Source organism: Gorilla gorilla, chromosome 4 (assembly GCF_029281585.2).
Source record: "Gorilla gorilla gorilla isolate KB3781 chromosome 4, NHGRI_mGorGor1-v2.1_pri, whole genome shotgun sequence".
Classification (NCBI taxonomy): Eukaryota; Metazoa; Chordata; class Mammalia; order Primates; family Hominidae; genus Gorilla; species Gorilla gorilla.
Genome location: NC_073228.2, coordinates 176,450,303 through 176,464,898, shown reverse-complemented (window position 1 = coordinate 176,464,898; position 14,596 = coordinate 176,450,303). Strand labels below are relative to the sequence as shown.

At 50.2% G+C, this 14,596-nt stretch overlaps 1 protein-coding gene across 2 annotated transcripts in view; it reads right to left on the bottom strand.

Annotated features, from left to right (window-relative positions):
* NEURL1B (neuralized E3 ubiquitin protein ligase 1B) overlaps positions 1-14,220 on the bottom strand; it is a 50,236-nt gene extending 36,016 nt beyond the window's left edge. For both annotated transcript variants that reach the window (XM_031011373.3, XM_031011374.3), the window contains exon 1: positions 14,020-14,220. In XM_031011373.3, coding sequence (XP_030867233.2) covers positions 14,020-14,050 — 31 coding nt within the window. In that variant the 5' untranslated portion in view covers positions 14,051-14,220. The remainder of the gene's footprint in view (positions 1-14,019) is intronic.
* Positions 14,221-14,596: the final 376 nt, after the last annotated feature.

The window sequence follows — 14,596 nt, the reverse complement described above, 5'->3', positions numbered from 1 at the left end:
TGGACGGAGTGAGTAGGTCCTCTCCATGGTTCTGTAGCTACCTCATATGGCTTAGGGTGGATCCTGCCATAGGATTTATACCAGCACACCAACACTAAGAGGGGCCTAATTCTCCCTTAGGGAGCAGCCAGAGAGGACAGCACAAGTGGGAAGTCTGCAAAGGACCTTCAGAGGGGGAAAGGAGGGAAACAGGTCAACCTCCCAGGATGAGGAAGGCAAGACACCCCCTCGTTTGAGGGGTTGAGCCTTCCAGGGCAGGCAAGGCAAGACACCCCCTGGTTTGAGGGGTTGAGCCTTCTGCTGATTTCAAGGGTTGAACCTCACACAACCACCCCCCCCCCCCCCAACTTTCTTCTTGGGGGAAGAAAGAGCAGCTCCACTCCCTCCGGTCCCTTCCCTAGGTGAAGAGGAAGGAGAGAGGAGAACAGCAGCCTAAGTGGCTGGCAGAGGCAAGGAAAGACCAGCAGAGAGAGAGGAGAGAAAAAGAGAGAGGGGAAAGAGAGAGGAAGAGACAGACAAAGAGGGAGTCAAAGAGAGACAAAGTCAAAGAGAAAGGGAGAGATATACAAGTAGTTAAGAAAAAACCAGTGTACCCTATTCCTTTAAAAGCCAAGGTAAATTTAGAACCTATAATTGATAATTAAAGGTCTTCTCCGTGACCCTATAACACTCCAATACCACTTTGTTGTCAGTGTAAACAAGGGTGTAGCCCAAAAGCACCGAGGCCACTGACAACCCCTAGCCTTCCTATGAAAAATCCCTAACCCAGTACCCTGCGGATGGCCCAAATACATTCAATCTGTAGTGGCAACGGCTTTGCTAACAGAAAAAAGTAGAAAAATAACTTTTAGAGGAAACCTCATTGTGAGCACACCTCACCAGTTCAGAACTATCCTAAGTAAAAAAAAAAAAAAAAAAAAAAAAAAAAATAGTTTAACTCAAAAATCTTAAAGTATGGGGCTATTCTGTTAGATGATTTAACATTAACCACTGATAATTCCCTTAACCCAGCAGGTTTCCTAACAGGGGATCTAAGTCTTAATTAATTACCACGCAAAGGTCTCACCAGACCTAGGAGGAGCTCCCTTCAGGACTGGACGATAGATGGTTCCTCCCAGGTGATTGAGGGAAAAAGACACAATAGGTGTTCAGTAATTGATAAGGAAACTCTTGTAAAAGCAGAGTTAGGAAAATTGCCTAATAATTGGTCTGCTCAAAGTGCGAGCTGTTTCCACTCAGCCAAGCCTTAAAGTACTTACAGAACTGGGAAGGAACCATCTATACCAATTCTAAGTTAATTTGGACTGAACAAGGTTTTATTAACAGCAAAGGATAATTGAAATCCCAAACTTATAAGGTTTTCAATAAAAGTAAAATTTGCTAAAAGTTAACAGTGTAACATGTATTATCCTAACTTCTAATCTTATGGCCTTAGGCAGTCTAGTCCACAGACATGAAGGAAGTTCACTTTGGAAAAGAATGGTTATCATCTTTAGGGGAAAAAAAAAGTTGGGGGAGAATTTATGTAAAAAGAATGTTATATGGTAAATTATTGTCCTAAAATAACTGGTTGTTTAAAGAAAGAGATGTTTGCAGTAAGTCAGAAAGTTGAGGCTTGTTGAAGAATTGTCTTAAAGTCGTGAAAGAAAAAAAAATGTGTTATAAAGAGGAATTTATGCAAGAAATGTTGTATAATTTAAAAGTAATTAGGCCTCCTGAATGTAAAACTGTTGAAAAAAGTTTATGTGCAAGGTGTATAAGAAAAGTAAAATATACTTTTAGTAAAAGAATTATAAAGAGGCATAAGAATGTGGATTTTTACCTACATTAAAAGGTTAAAATTTTTTTTTGTTTTGAAGGTTTAAGCAAGTTTTAAAACGTTAAATTGTAAAGGAAATTCTGTGTGTAAACATATTGGCTAAAGTTAAAAGGGTATCATCCAGTTTTTCTGTGAACTGGACATTAAAATAACACGACGGGTTTTTCTTAAAGCACTAACCTGCTCTTTAACAAAAATTATAAAAGGTTAAAAAGAGTCTATAAAAATTTTACCTTATGGTCAGACATTAAAAATTAAATATCTACAAAGTTTTATTAAAACTAAGTTTAACATTGACACACTAATATAAAGGTGAAATTTAGCTTATCTGGTATAAAAATCATACAGGAAGCATTATCAAATATAAAATGGTGTTTGGATTTCTTCAGTCTAAAAACTAAAAAAAACAGGTGCTAAAGGAAGTTTCTCAGTAAGAAGGCACCAAGCACTATAAAGTCCACTGCTGATGTCCCCACATTTAAAACAAAGGTCAATTTCTTAGAAATTATATACTTGGTTTATCTCCCACTTACCTTTCCCTCAAAACTAAGTGTTTTAGCACATGTACCACTCCTAGAATTCCCAGTAAACCAGCACCAACCTGGCGATCATGTTCTCATCAAAGGATGGAAAGAAGGAAAACTCAAGCCAGCCTGGGAAGGACCCTACCTTGTGCTGCTAACCACCAAGACTGCTGTTTGTACAGTGAAAAAGGGATGGACTCATCACATCCGAGTCAAGAAAGCGCCACCCCCTCCAGAGTCGTGGGCCATAGTCCCAGGGGAAAACCCTACCAAACTAAAGCTAAACTCTTCATTCTATTACTCTTTCTTCTTCCTCGCTCTATTGCTGACCATCTAGTTATTAACAAAACCAAGTCAATTTCACCTCAAACTATTGCATTTAATGCTTGCCTTGTTATACCCTGTGGGGACTTGCCAAGTCAAAGACAGCTCTCTACTTCAGAAAAGTACCTCTATCCCTCCTGACTTTCTTCAGACTGGGCATTAGTAAATTGCGACCATTTAATCTGGGAAGATTTCGATAAAGACCCCAGTGTCAACTAGGAGTCTTGCCCCCTGATGTAGAGCTTTTATGCCGTAGTTGGTCCAACGTTCTGTGGACCACTAAACAGCAAGGATGGACTGTCCCAACCGGTTTCCGTAATTTCCTAAAAACCATACATTCATTTTGCTAGAGGATCATAGAAGTTAAAGAGTTAAAACAAACATTGGCAATTAGACAGAATACCAAGATGCAAATGCCTGGTTGGAATGGATCAAATATTCCGTCTGCACGTTAAACAAAAGCAATTGTTATGCTTGTGTACATGGCAGGCCAGAGGCCCGAATTGTCACCTTTCCACTAAGGTGGTCTTCCAGTCGACCAGGTGTGGGCTGCATGGTAGCTCTTTTCCAGGATTCTACAGCCTGAAGTAATAAGTGGTGCCAAGCTCTCTCTCTGCTATATCCCCAAGTCCAGCACCCTGCGGGTCAGCCCCCAAGGGCCATCCAGCTTCCATCTCCCAACACTAAGTTCACTTCGTGTCTCTCATGACAGGGAAGAAACTTAGCCTTCCTTGGAGACCTGAAGGGATGCAGTGAGCTTAAGAACTTTCAAGAGCTTACCAATAAGTCAGCCCTTGTTCATCCCAGAGCGGATGTATGGTGGTATTGTGGTGGACCTTTACTGGACACTCTGCCGAATAACTGGAGTGGCACTTGTGTTTTAGTCCAGTTGGCTATCCCTTTCACCCTGGCATTTCATCAACCAGTGGGAGGAAAAACAAGACATCATAAAGCAAGAGAAGCCCCTATGGGTCTTGACTCTCACGTCTATTTAGATGCAATTGGAGTCCCATGGGGAATACCAGATCAATTTAAAGCCCGAAATCAAATAGCTGCAGGATTTGAGTCAATATTTTGGTGGGTGACAGTTAATAAAAATGTAGATTGGATAAACTACATCTATTACAACCAACAGCGATTTATTAACTACACTAGAGATGCTGTTACAGAAATAGCTGAACAAATGGGGCTACTGGCCAGATGGCTTAGGAAAATAGGATAGCCTTAGACATACTAGCAGAAAGAAGAAGAGTTTGCGTCATGATTAAAACTCAATGTTGCACCTTCATCCCAAACAACACCGCCCCTGATGGAAGTATAACAAAGGCATTGCAAGGTCTGACTGCTCTATCCAATGAGTTAGCCAGCAACTCGGGTAAATGACCCCTTTACAGGATGGCTAAAAAAGTAATTCAGTAAATGGAAAGGAATAATACCCTCAATTCTTATTTCCCTCGCAGCCATGATAGGTGCACTTATTCTTGTCAGGTGCTATGTCATACCATGTATCCGTAAGTTGATGCAAAGGCTCATAAAAACAGCACTTACTAAAACCTCACTTAACTATCCTCCACCTTATCCAGAGAAGCTACTGCTTTTGGAAAATCAAGCAGAACAACTAAGCCAAGACATGTCAAAAAAAAGTTTGAAAAGAAAGCTGTAAGGAAATACAAGGGGAGGGGTTGTTAGATATGGGTTCTAAATTTCTTTTCAAATAATTAATATGTCAGTATGTTCAATGCTTTGCCTTCTACTTTTAAACTTCCTCGTAGAGCAACCCTTTTCGATTTTCTACTCCACCCTGACTCATTCCGATCACAGGCTCCACCCGAACTCATTCTGATCACCTGCTCCACTCTAACTCGTTCAGATTATCTGCTCCATCATTCTGATCACCTGCTCCACCCTAACTCATTCCGATTACCTGCTACCTGCTCTGCCCTGACTCCCGCCAAAGCACTCACCCCATCATTCTCTTTAAATTAGCCAATCAGAATTAGTTTATCCTGTGCGGTCTAATCCTAGCCAATAGGGGAACAACACAGCAGCAGGGGTCACGTGCGTCAGGGATACGAACCCCTTCCCCTCCCTTGTCCAAGTGTGCGCTCACCATTGCTCCATCTGTAAGGGCATACCCTTCTATAGAAGTAACTTGCCTTGCTGAGCATTAAGAAAATGCATATTTGAGTGCTATTCCTTTTGCGGCACCAAAACTTTATGTATAACACAGCTCAGGGAGGAACAGACTTGCCCAGGATCATACAGCTTAGAGACAGTGGAACTGAGATTCAAACTTGGGACTGCCTCCAAACCCACCCTCTTTCCACCACCTTTCTTGAGATTCCAGCAAAAGACCCCATTTGTAATCACCTGGTGACCTTGTGCCAGGCTCTGGTCCTCAGTGTCCCCATCTGCCACGTGGGAGCTGGGATGGGGATTCTGAGCACCCTCTGGTCCTGGGAACAGAGCCCCTGAGTGACCTATCTGCAGGGCTGAAGTTCCTGCAGAGACATGGAAATTCCACTCTGCCATCTCCTGCCCTTGAATGGACCAAACTTTAAGGGAAGGGAAGCTTTTCTGAGACATGGAGATCTGCTTGTTTGGACTGGAAAGTTACCAGGCAGACCTGGCAATGGAGACACGGAGTACAGCGCAGACCCATCTCATAAATCCATCCTTGCAGCAAAAGGAAAGACAATACGTGCCTGAGGGATGCAATTGTGATATAAACAATGTGTAATGTTGAGGATGTAAACAAAATACACTGTTTAATAGCTGTGGGCATTCTGCCAAGTGCCAATACTGCCCAAGACACCTCGACCCCACCCATTTCCCCAAATGGCTTAGTCATTAAAGAACTTTCCCCCCTTGCCTAGAAGTGAGGCTAGCGGCCAGCTCTGGGTGGCCCTGAGTCCTGGTAATAAGAAGATGAAAGGAGAAGAAGGGATGAGTTTGCTGGGTCTGCGGTCCTGGGATGGCTGTCCCAAACTCTGCTCAGAAACACCTGCCGCTATCTGAAAGTTCTGAGGCTGGGTGGACACAGGGAGGTATGAGAACTGGGCTGAGGCAGGTGACGTCACTGTCCTGTGCCTTATATGTCCTGATCTATAAAGTGGGGCTAAACCCTCTGCCATGCAGAACTGAAAGGGGGACTGTCTAAGTGAAAGATGTGAAAGGTGCCAGGCAGGAGTGGTGGCTCACACCTGTAATCCCAGCACTTTGGGAGGCCGAGGTGGGCAGATTACCTGAGGTCAGGAGTTCAAGGCCAGCCTGACCAACATGGTGAAACCCCATCTCTACTAAAAATACAAAATTTAGCCAGGTGTGGCGGTGGGTGCCTATAGTCTCAGCTACTTGGGAGGCTGAGGCAGGAGAGTTGCTTGAACCCGGGAGGCAAAGGTTGCAGTGAGCCAAGATTGCACCACTGCACTCCAGCCTGGGCAACAGAGCAAGACTCTGTCTCAAAAAAAAAAAAAAAGGAAGTGAAGGGCTTTGCAGGAGTTCGGCAGATGGGCGCTGGAAGGCATTCCCTGGAAGACCCCAGGGTCAAAAGGCGTCTTCGTGGATAATTCATCTGAGATGCACTGGATACTCCAGGGCCTCTGCAAGAACCACGTCAAGTCCCGGTTTGACTAATTACCTGTGTACTCCAGTGACAGGCATGCTCTCCCCGCTGTCCAGTTCCAGACAGTTCCCACAGTTAGTTCCTCCTTTGGTTGAACTGGAATCTGCTCTCCTTTGATGTCTACACACTGGTCATGTCTGCATTGGGTCCACCATGCACTTCCCCTTCAGGTCTGCAGGCAGCTCTCAGGCCACCACGGCCCCCCCAGACTATGCTGCTGGAGAGTCTTTGCTTCCCTGGGGATGGCATGGCCTTTGATTTGCTGCCCAGAAAGCCCTCAGGGCATCAGCTCTCCCCTGACCTGCCTGGGCAGGGAGTTGGAGATCTGCACACCAGACCTTGGGGACTATCTGCTGGGAATCCCCATGGTGAACCCACAGGCTGCCTGGAGAGGGCCCCCACCCTGCCATGCCTAGAGGTGCGATGTGAGACAAAGAAAAGTAAAAGAACTAGGTGAGCAATTAAAAATGAACCTGCCAAGATTTCTAAATGCTTACAGAGTTCTGCCAAATATGATGAAGGCTTCCAGTGCAAATGGGAAATGTCCTCCATGGGAACACTCCACCCTGACCCAACACTCCCTTCCACACTGACGTTCCTTCCCTCTAGCTGGAATCATGTTGGACTGCTTGAGCTGTGTTCCCTGGGAAAGTTACCTTCCCTCTCTGTGCCTACGCCCAAGAGTTGTGGCACTAATAATAGGAGCCATCTCCCAGGGCTTGTCCTGATAGACATGGACGTACCTGCTGAGAACACTGTCTGGCACAGACGGGCTACGTGATACAAGTTAGTGGTTATTCTTTTGTGTCTGTCTCCCTTGAGAGCACCCAATCCTAAGATCAGTGTGGAGGAGGGGCTCATCTCCCAGTGAATACATAATCCTAGCAGGTGCTATGTGTGAACACTTAGTACCTGCTGGACACTTGGCATGCCTGAGAGGTAACATCATTCTCCCCTTTCTGTAGAAGAGGAAACCGAGGCTTAGAGAGGTTACGTCACTTGTCTGGCTAAAAAGGGGCGAGGCCCAGACTCAGACCCGAGAAGGAAGGACTCCAGCCTGTGCGGTTAATCTGCTGCTGCTGGGGGCACAGCATGGGGACAGGACACTTCTCACCTGCAGGACAGACGCAGGCCCTGGATGACAAAGGGCTCTCACCCTCACCTGGGCCCTTGCTCACTGACTGGTGGGGGCTGCCTGGAAGTCCGGGATGGGGGAAGGGCCTGTGAGGACCCTGGGCCCAGGGAAGGTATTGGGAGCACTGTGATGCTTGCCATTGGGGGCTGGGGATGTCAGCATGGGCCAGTTTTTACCAGGCAGACAAGTCAGGAGCCTGAGTCCTAGTTGGGCAGGAAGAAGGAGCACAGAACTCAAGCTCACCCCTTCTCCTCTCAGGCAAGATTCCCAGAGGCCACATCCAGCTTTTGAGTTCCAGAGTCTACAGGCCTGGGGTGAGGTGGGCGGGGGCAGGGGGCTTCTCTAGGCACAGCTTCATTTTGGCGGCTGTGGACAGAAGTAATTCATCTTCAGAGGGCAAAGGGAGTGCACCCGCAAGAAGGGTGGGGCTCAGGTGCTCAGGACGAGGACAAGGGGCAGCAGCAAGTCAGCAAGAGGAGCCGCAAGAGGCCCCAGGGTGCAGCGCCCCGTGGGATGGAGGGGAAGGGGTGTGGAGCCCAGCGTGCCTGGGATCCAGTTCACTCTGCCACTTCCTGGCCACCTGGGCCGGGCAGGTCTCACTACCCCTCTGAGCCTCAGTTTCCCCTTCTGTGACATGAGAAGACTGCCTCGCAAGGCTCTCATGACGGTTTCAATGGGATGGAATAAAGGACCTAGTGCAGGGCAGGTGTGCAGAAGCTCGGACCACCCTGCAACGCTGCCCAGGTGAGCGTGTGCTACCTGCCGGGCTGCGACCTGGCGCCCTCCCTCTTCCCTCTCTGCTCTAAGCTCTAACCACACAACTGGCCTCTGGGCTTCTATTTTAAGCCCTCAGAGAGCACCATAAGTACAGAAAGCCCTTTGGTCCAAAAGAGAGGCAGAGCTGACTCTTCTCCATGGGGGAGATTAAACAGCCTGTTCTGAGCGGCCCTTGAGGTCCAGCCCAGGGAAAATGCTACGCCCCTGCTGGCAAATACAGCACATTATCCCGGTTGGGAGTGTGGCAGCTGAGAAATCCAAGCCTTCTGACTGCAGCCTGGCCTACAAGAAGCCTCCTCTTACCCCCAGCCCCCGCCTCCAGACTTTCCCACTGCTGTGACCTCACATCCCACCCCCATTTGCACTGGGGTCCTCAGAACTCCATAGCTCCCCACACCTGTGCTGCTCCCCCTCCCTCAGGCCTTTGCACATGGTGCCCTGAACAGCCTTTCTCACTCCCTTCTCCTAGCTGATGTCTCTTCTTTCCGGGCTCAGCTAGACAGAGCACACCTCCTCCAGGAAGCCTCCCCTGCATCTTCTGGGCTCTCACAACTCCCTGAGCTTCCCCGCCGACCATGTACTGTAACTGCTGTGTCTTTGTTGGTCTCTCCTGCTAGAACTTGAGTCCCTAAACCCAGGCTGTGTTCCCCTGCAGGAGAACTGTAAATGCAACCCACCAGGCATATCCTTCTTAGCAGAAATCAGGTGTTCAGGAAAGAGCCCAAGGAACCCTTGGGAATTGCTGACAGTAGACAGGAAAGGGGTGCCTCCCCATCTTCAGCCCCTTGGTTTGAGGCTTGTGGTCACCTGGGGCAGGGTTTTCAAGGCAAGGAGTGAAGGGCACCTGTCAGCCAGCCCTGTGCCGGGACTCTAGGAGCAGGCCCGAGGCCTCTCTTCCCAGAACCACGATGGCTACCATCCTGGGCATTTGTTGAACACTCACTTTCTCTATTCCATGTAATTCCCACCCCCACCAACCATGAAGGAGCTACCCCTAGTCTCCCTGTGAGGAAACTGAGGCACAGAGAGGTCATGCCATTGGGAACTGGCCGAGCTGAAATTTGAACCCAGGCAGCTTGACTCTAAGATCTGAGTCTAACACCATAACACCAACCTTGCACTGCTGTAGGCCAGGGGCCTTCCAACTCTCAACGGCTCCCGCTGTGACCCAGGGAAAGAAATGCATTTTACATGGCAACACACAAAACACACATCTCACACACACCCGCATGCGCAACTGAAACAAAAGTTTATGAAGCAAAAATACTCTTACTATATAAATGCACCAGATTTTTAAAATTCTATGTTATTAAAGATTTTTTTTACAGCTGGTCACAACCCACGGTGGAGAGACCACATGGTCTGGTGGCCAGGCCTTGCGTGGAGTGTTGGGTGCTGACTTTCCCTCTCTGAGTCACAGGGTAGCAGTAACTTGTGCTCTTCAGTGATGTGACCAACTGGGTGTCCCGTTCTGTTAGAGCATGTTGGCCCCTTCCACTAGGGCCAGCTCCTGAGGGTAGCAAGCGATTCTGATTCTACAGAATCACTGATAGAGGTGGTTCTTAATGACCTGGTGGAAGGGAGGAAGATGGGACAAGACAAGCAAGGTAAAGCCCAAGTGAACGTGAAGTTGTGCCTGGGGAAGGGGGAGGAGAGGTAGAAAGAGAAAAGGCAATATCACTCCATGGGCCATCCATGCAGTATTGCCATGGCTGGAAGGAGGGTGACAAGGGTCGCTGTCCTCCCAAGAGCTGAGAAAGTCCAGATCCAGGGAAAACAGTGGCTGCCAGGCCCCGGGAGCATGGCTCAGATGGGAAGTCAGGGAGCAGCAGATGTGTCCCGGCTAGGCTCAGCATCCACATGGCCCCTTATCTGGGCCAAAAAGAGAAAGGGGCTCTGCAAGGGAGGATGTCAGACTGTCTGGGGTAAGCGAGTGCTTCTTTGTCTGGATGCAGCACTTACAGACTGTCCACGTAGGTTAGGGGAGGCTGCTTCTCCCCTTACTCTGTGTCCTTGACCTCTCTGAGCCTCCACTTGCTGCCCTGTAAAATGGGGATAAATATAGTCCCTCTAAAGGGTTGTTATGAGGATTTCAAATAGATACTGTGGGTAAAGCCCTTGACCAAGGGCTTGATATAGAGCGGGATCAACACACTTTCCTCACTCCAAAGCTCCGGGATGCCCGGTTATTGAGCTAATACGAAAAAGCTGTTGGTTCGGTCAAGCGTGGGCCAACTTAATGATGAAACCCAACCTGTTGTTTGAATTTAGTGTATTCTCCAACCAGAGCTGCGGGTGAGCCCAAGAGGCGAGAAGGAAGGGATTGGAATGTGCTGTTAGGAGAAGGGGATGAGTCCCTCCCTCCACCTCCCCTCACTCTCATCCTGGAACGCTGCCCTCCCCTATCCCCACCTGCTTACACTTTTTTTCTCCCTTCAAATACCCAGATGAAGGCTAACGGACTCGAGAGAGAAGGACTACATGGTATTAGGAGTCAGACAGGTCTCAGTCTTTTAAGCCCAGCTTTGCCACTGCCTAACTGTATGCAAAGTGTCCTAATCTCTTTAAAATGGTGGAGAATGGCACCTTACTTTGCAGGGTTGAGTTGCAACTGGAAAGAGAATGTAGAGCACACAGTAGGAGCTTAGTAGATATGAGGTCCTGTGCTGCACGTTCTGTTTAAAGGGCATTTCTCTGAATATGCTGATGCACTTTGCAAGAGCTGCCAAGAGGCTTCTGCAATCGATCATAAACAACCTTCCCTTTCTTTGGCATTTCCTTATTGTATAGTGTAGCATGCCACGTGCATGGTGGGGAACCCAATAAATGTTATCTAAATCACGGGCTGGGAGGCCACAGCATGTCAGAATAAGAATGCAGGACTTTGGAGCTAAGTTAACCTAAATTTCAATCCCAGTTCTGCCAACTAGGTGAACTGTGTGAGCTGGGACAAGCCACTTTACCTCTCTGAGCCTTGGCTTCTCAACTGTAATATGGAGATGATAATGCCTACATTGCAGGGATGTTAGAAGAATTAAATTCATCCATTCATCCCATCCAACACGTACTTACTGAACATTTACTCTGAACTAGCCACTGCTCCAGGTGCTAAACGTATAGCAGTGAATAAAACAGACAAAATCTCCCTGGGGGAGACAGACAAGAAACTGCTAACTACACATACAGCGTGTCACATAGTGACACATGCTAAGGAGAAACTTAAAGCTGGGTCAAAGGAGTGAGTGGGGTTGGGGCAACAGCAGGCCCCTCATTCAAGCAGAGACCCCAAGGAAGCCTGGTGGGAGCCATGGGGAGGAGGGCAGAAGAATGTGCCGGGGAGAGGGATCAGGAAGTGCAGAAGCCTTGAGGAGAAGCATGCTTGGCGTGTAAATGAAGCCACATATGCAGGAAGCCTGGCATGGAATCCAGGTGCTCAGCAAATGCCAGCTCTCTATTTCAAGTCCCGCAGAAAGAACCCCACGCATGTGTCCTTTTCCTGAGAACGAAAGCACAAGGATTCTACAGGGCAAGACTGTGCCAAGTGTTCCTTCAGCCTAAGATTCGGGCAACATTCGAGCTCCACCACCAGCTTTTGAGCCCTTGCCAGGCACCAGTCTCTGGGATGGGCAACCAGGGATACAAGATGATCAAGACAAGGGCTCTGTCCTCAGGGAACCGCAAAGAGTCACAGAGACAGGCAGTGACAATGCAGTCATTGCAACGATTAGCAGGAAAGGACTTCAGGTATCCAGATAGCAGAGCAAAGGATGAGACTGTGGGTGGTCAGGGAAGGCTTCCTGGAGGAGGTAACGACAACTGGATTTTGAAAGGCAGACTAGACAAGAAAGGACAATCCATGCGTGGGGACCGTCACATGCCAAGCACAGAGGTATAAAAAACAGCACAGGGTGTGCAAGAAACTCATACTGGTAGGTCGGAAAACAATTAATGGCCCTTCATATTCTTGGCACCTGCCACCCGATGTGACTCAGGAATTCCGGTTCTGACCCCTTCCTCAAACTCAGTGCAAGCTTCAAGTCCCAGAGGAGAGTCTGAATTCCCCATACTTAGACACTGCAGTGGGTAACCAACCTTAACTGCCGGCTCCCAGCCTAGGGTGGCCCAGCCCACAGAGAGAGAGTTGAGAGGGATGGAGAATACATAAATCTCCAGCTATATTTAGCCTGCCTGGCGTGTGTCTGTCCCTTTACGCACCCCAAGGCTGACCCACAGGTGGCAGAATGGCTTTTTACTAGAATAGTATAAACATTTTTAAATTAAGAAACCAAGCAAAGGGGCCTGTGCTGAGGTGCCTCATCCCAGTGTCTTTGTGGCGAGAATATCTGCTGCCCTATTTGCCAGCATCCCCAGATATCTCCTGACCCGCGGGTGGGTTCTCCCCCAACCTGGCAATAGCCCTGCCCACAGGAGGTAGAGGCCACCCTCCAGTAAGCAGACCTGGGGTCTAATCCCACCTCTGCCACTGACTAGCTGGTGACTCTGCTGATGATTACAGCTCTCTGGGAATTTGAACGTTTGAGTGCAGTTGCTCAGAGGCTTGTAAAGTGGGAGTTGGCTCTTCTTCCATAAGCTGACCCTGGGAATCCTGGGCTCAGCACTGTCCACTTCAACCCGCTCCAGGGGAAATTATTCTTTAAGAGCATGTAATGCCTAGAAGGGAGAGCTATATGGGAGTGTTACAGCAGAGATGGGGTGATATGTCCCTCTTCCAGAACCTCACACTAAATTAACCTCACAGCTGACTTGCTTCCCCATTGAGCCAAGCCTTTGTGCTTTAAACACACACACACTCCTCTCACCTTTTGCCCAAAGGATGCTACAAAGGCCCAGCCTTAAGACAAAATACTTCTAAATACTTGGGCGTGTGAGGGGAGGGAGGGCAGAGAGACACAGGTCCCACTCCAGATTCTCCCACTACTAGCTGTGTGACCTTGGGTGAGTCATTTCACCTCTTCTGACACTCAATTTTTTTATTTGTAAAACTGGGATACACATCTTTATCGCGAAGCTTCTTTGCATACCGAGCTGGGGTATGCAAAGTGCTGGGCACTGAACCTCCACGGGCGCGCGTGGGCGCGGGACCGCTGATCTGTTCCCACAGTTACCATGTATTTTCCAGTAAGGCCTCCTCCTACCCCGTTACCCTGCTCCGGATCCCCTCACTCCGGTCCCAGAAATTCTGGGGCGATTTTAACTAGGGGGCGATGCGATCTGCAGCAGCGACTCCGAGGGGGCGAAGGAGTCCCCAGTGGAGCGGACACCAGAGGGGGGCGCAACCGGGGTGCGCGTGGGAACGTGGCCAAAGCAAGGCAGCATGTGCCGCGGGGGCGCTGGGAGGCTGGAAACTGGGGTGCCCCTGAGAGCACCCCTCACTCTCGGCAGCTGCAGTCTTGGCACCACGGGTGGCTTCTGACCGTCGGAAGCCCTGGCGAGCCCGGCTCCAGTCACCCCCACCCAGGTCGCCTTGAGTTTGCTCATCAGCGCCCTCGGGCTGGAACAAAGGCGAGGGGGCGCGCGGCATCGCCCCAGCGGCCCTTTTTGCGCATCTGGCCAAAGCCGGGAGAATGAGGACTGGGGTCCCCAAGGTAACCAGGACGCGGTACCCGCCCTCCCGGGGCGCAAAGCCCAGCCGCGGGGCGCGCGCCGAGCTGAGGTCCGGGAGGTACCGGAGACTCCAGCCCGCTGCGAGCCGAGGGCTCCAAGGGGCGTGGGGTAGCTCTCCAGAGTCACCCAGCGGGTCCCCCAGAGGAGAGAAGCCCGGCGCCCGCCTCCCGGGCAGGGCTCCCCGGCGTACCTGGCAGGGTCCGGTGCACCGTGTTGCCCATCGCTGCGTCGGGCGCGGCGTTGGCGGCGGCGCGCTCTGGGCGCGCGGAGGCTAATTACGCGGCGGGCCAGGGACCAGGACCGGGGTCGACGCTCCGGGGCATCGCCGCTGCACGGGCGAGCCGGCGGGCGGCAGCTGGGGCGGGAGCCGGGAGGGAGGCGGCGGCGGCGCCTGCGGGAGGAGGAGGCGGAGCCACCGGCCCGCGCCCGCCGGCTCCGCCCCCGCCTCCCACCGCCTCCAACAGTGCAGGGGCGGGGCCGCGGCCGCCGCATCTTTTGAAAGTTTGCACCAGGCGGCGGGAGAAGCACAGCCAAGCCTCCCGCCCTCGCCGCTCCCGCGCCCGGGCCGGGAAGGCGCGCAGGGCAGCTGGGTGCCCTCGGGTGCCAGGATCGGCAATCTGCTGGCCTGTCACCCATTTGTTCTAACACTTTGAGAAGGCCCACTGTGTGCCAGGCCCTCTTCCAGGCGCGGGGCCCCAGCCGGCCAAGTCCTAGCCCCGGCAGACCTCTTTGGAGAGTGCTTCGGCCGCGGGGGAACTTACACAGAG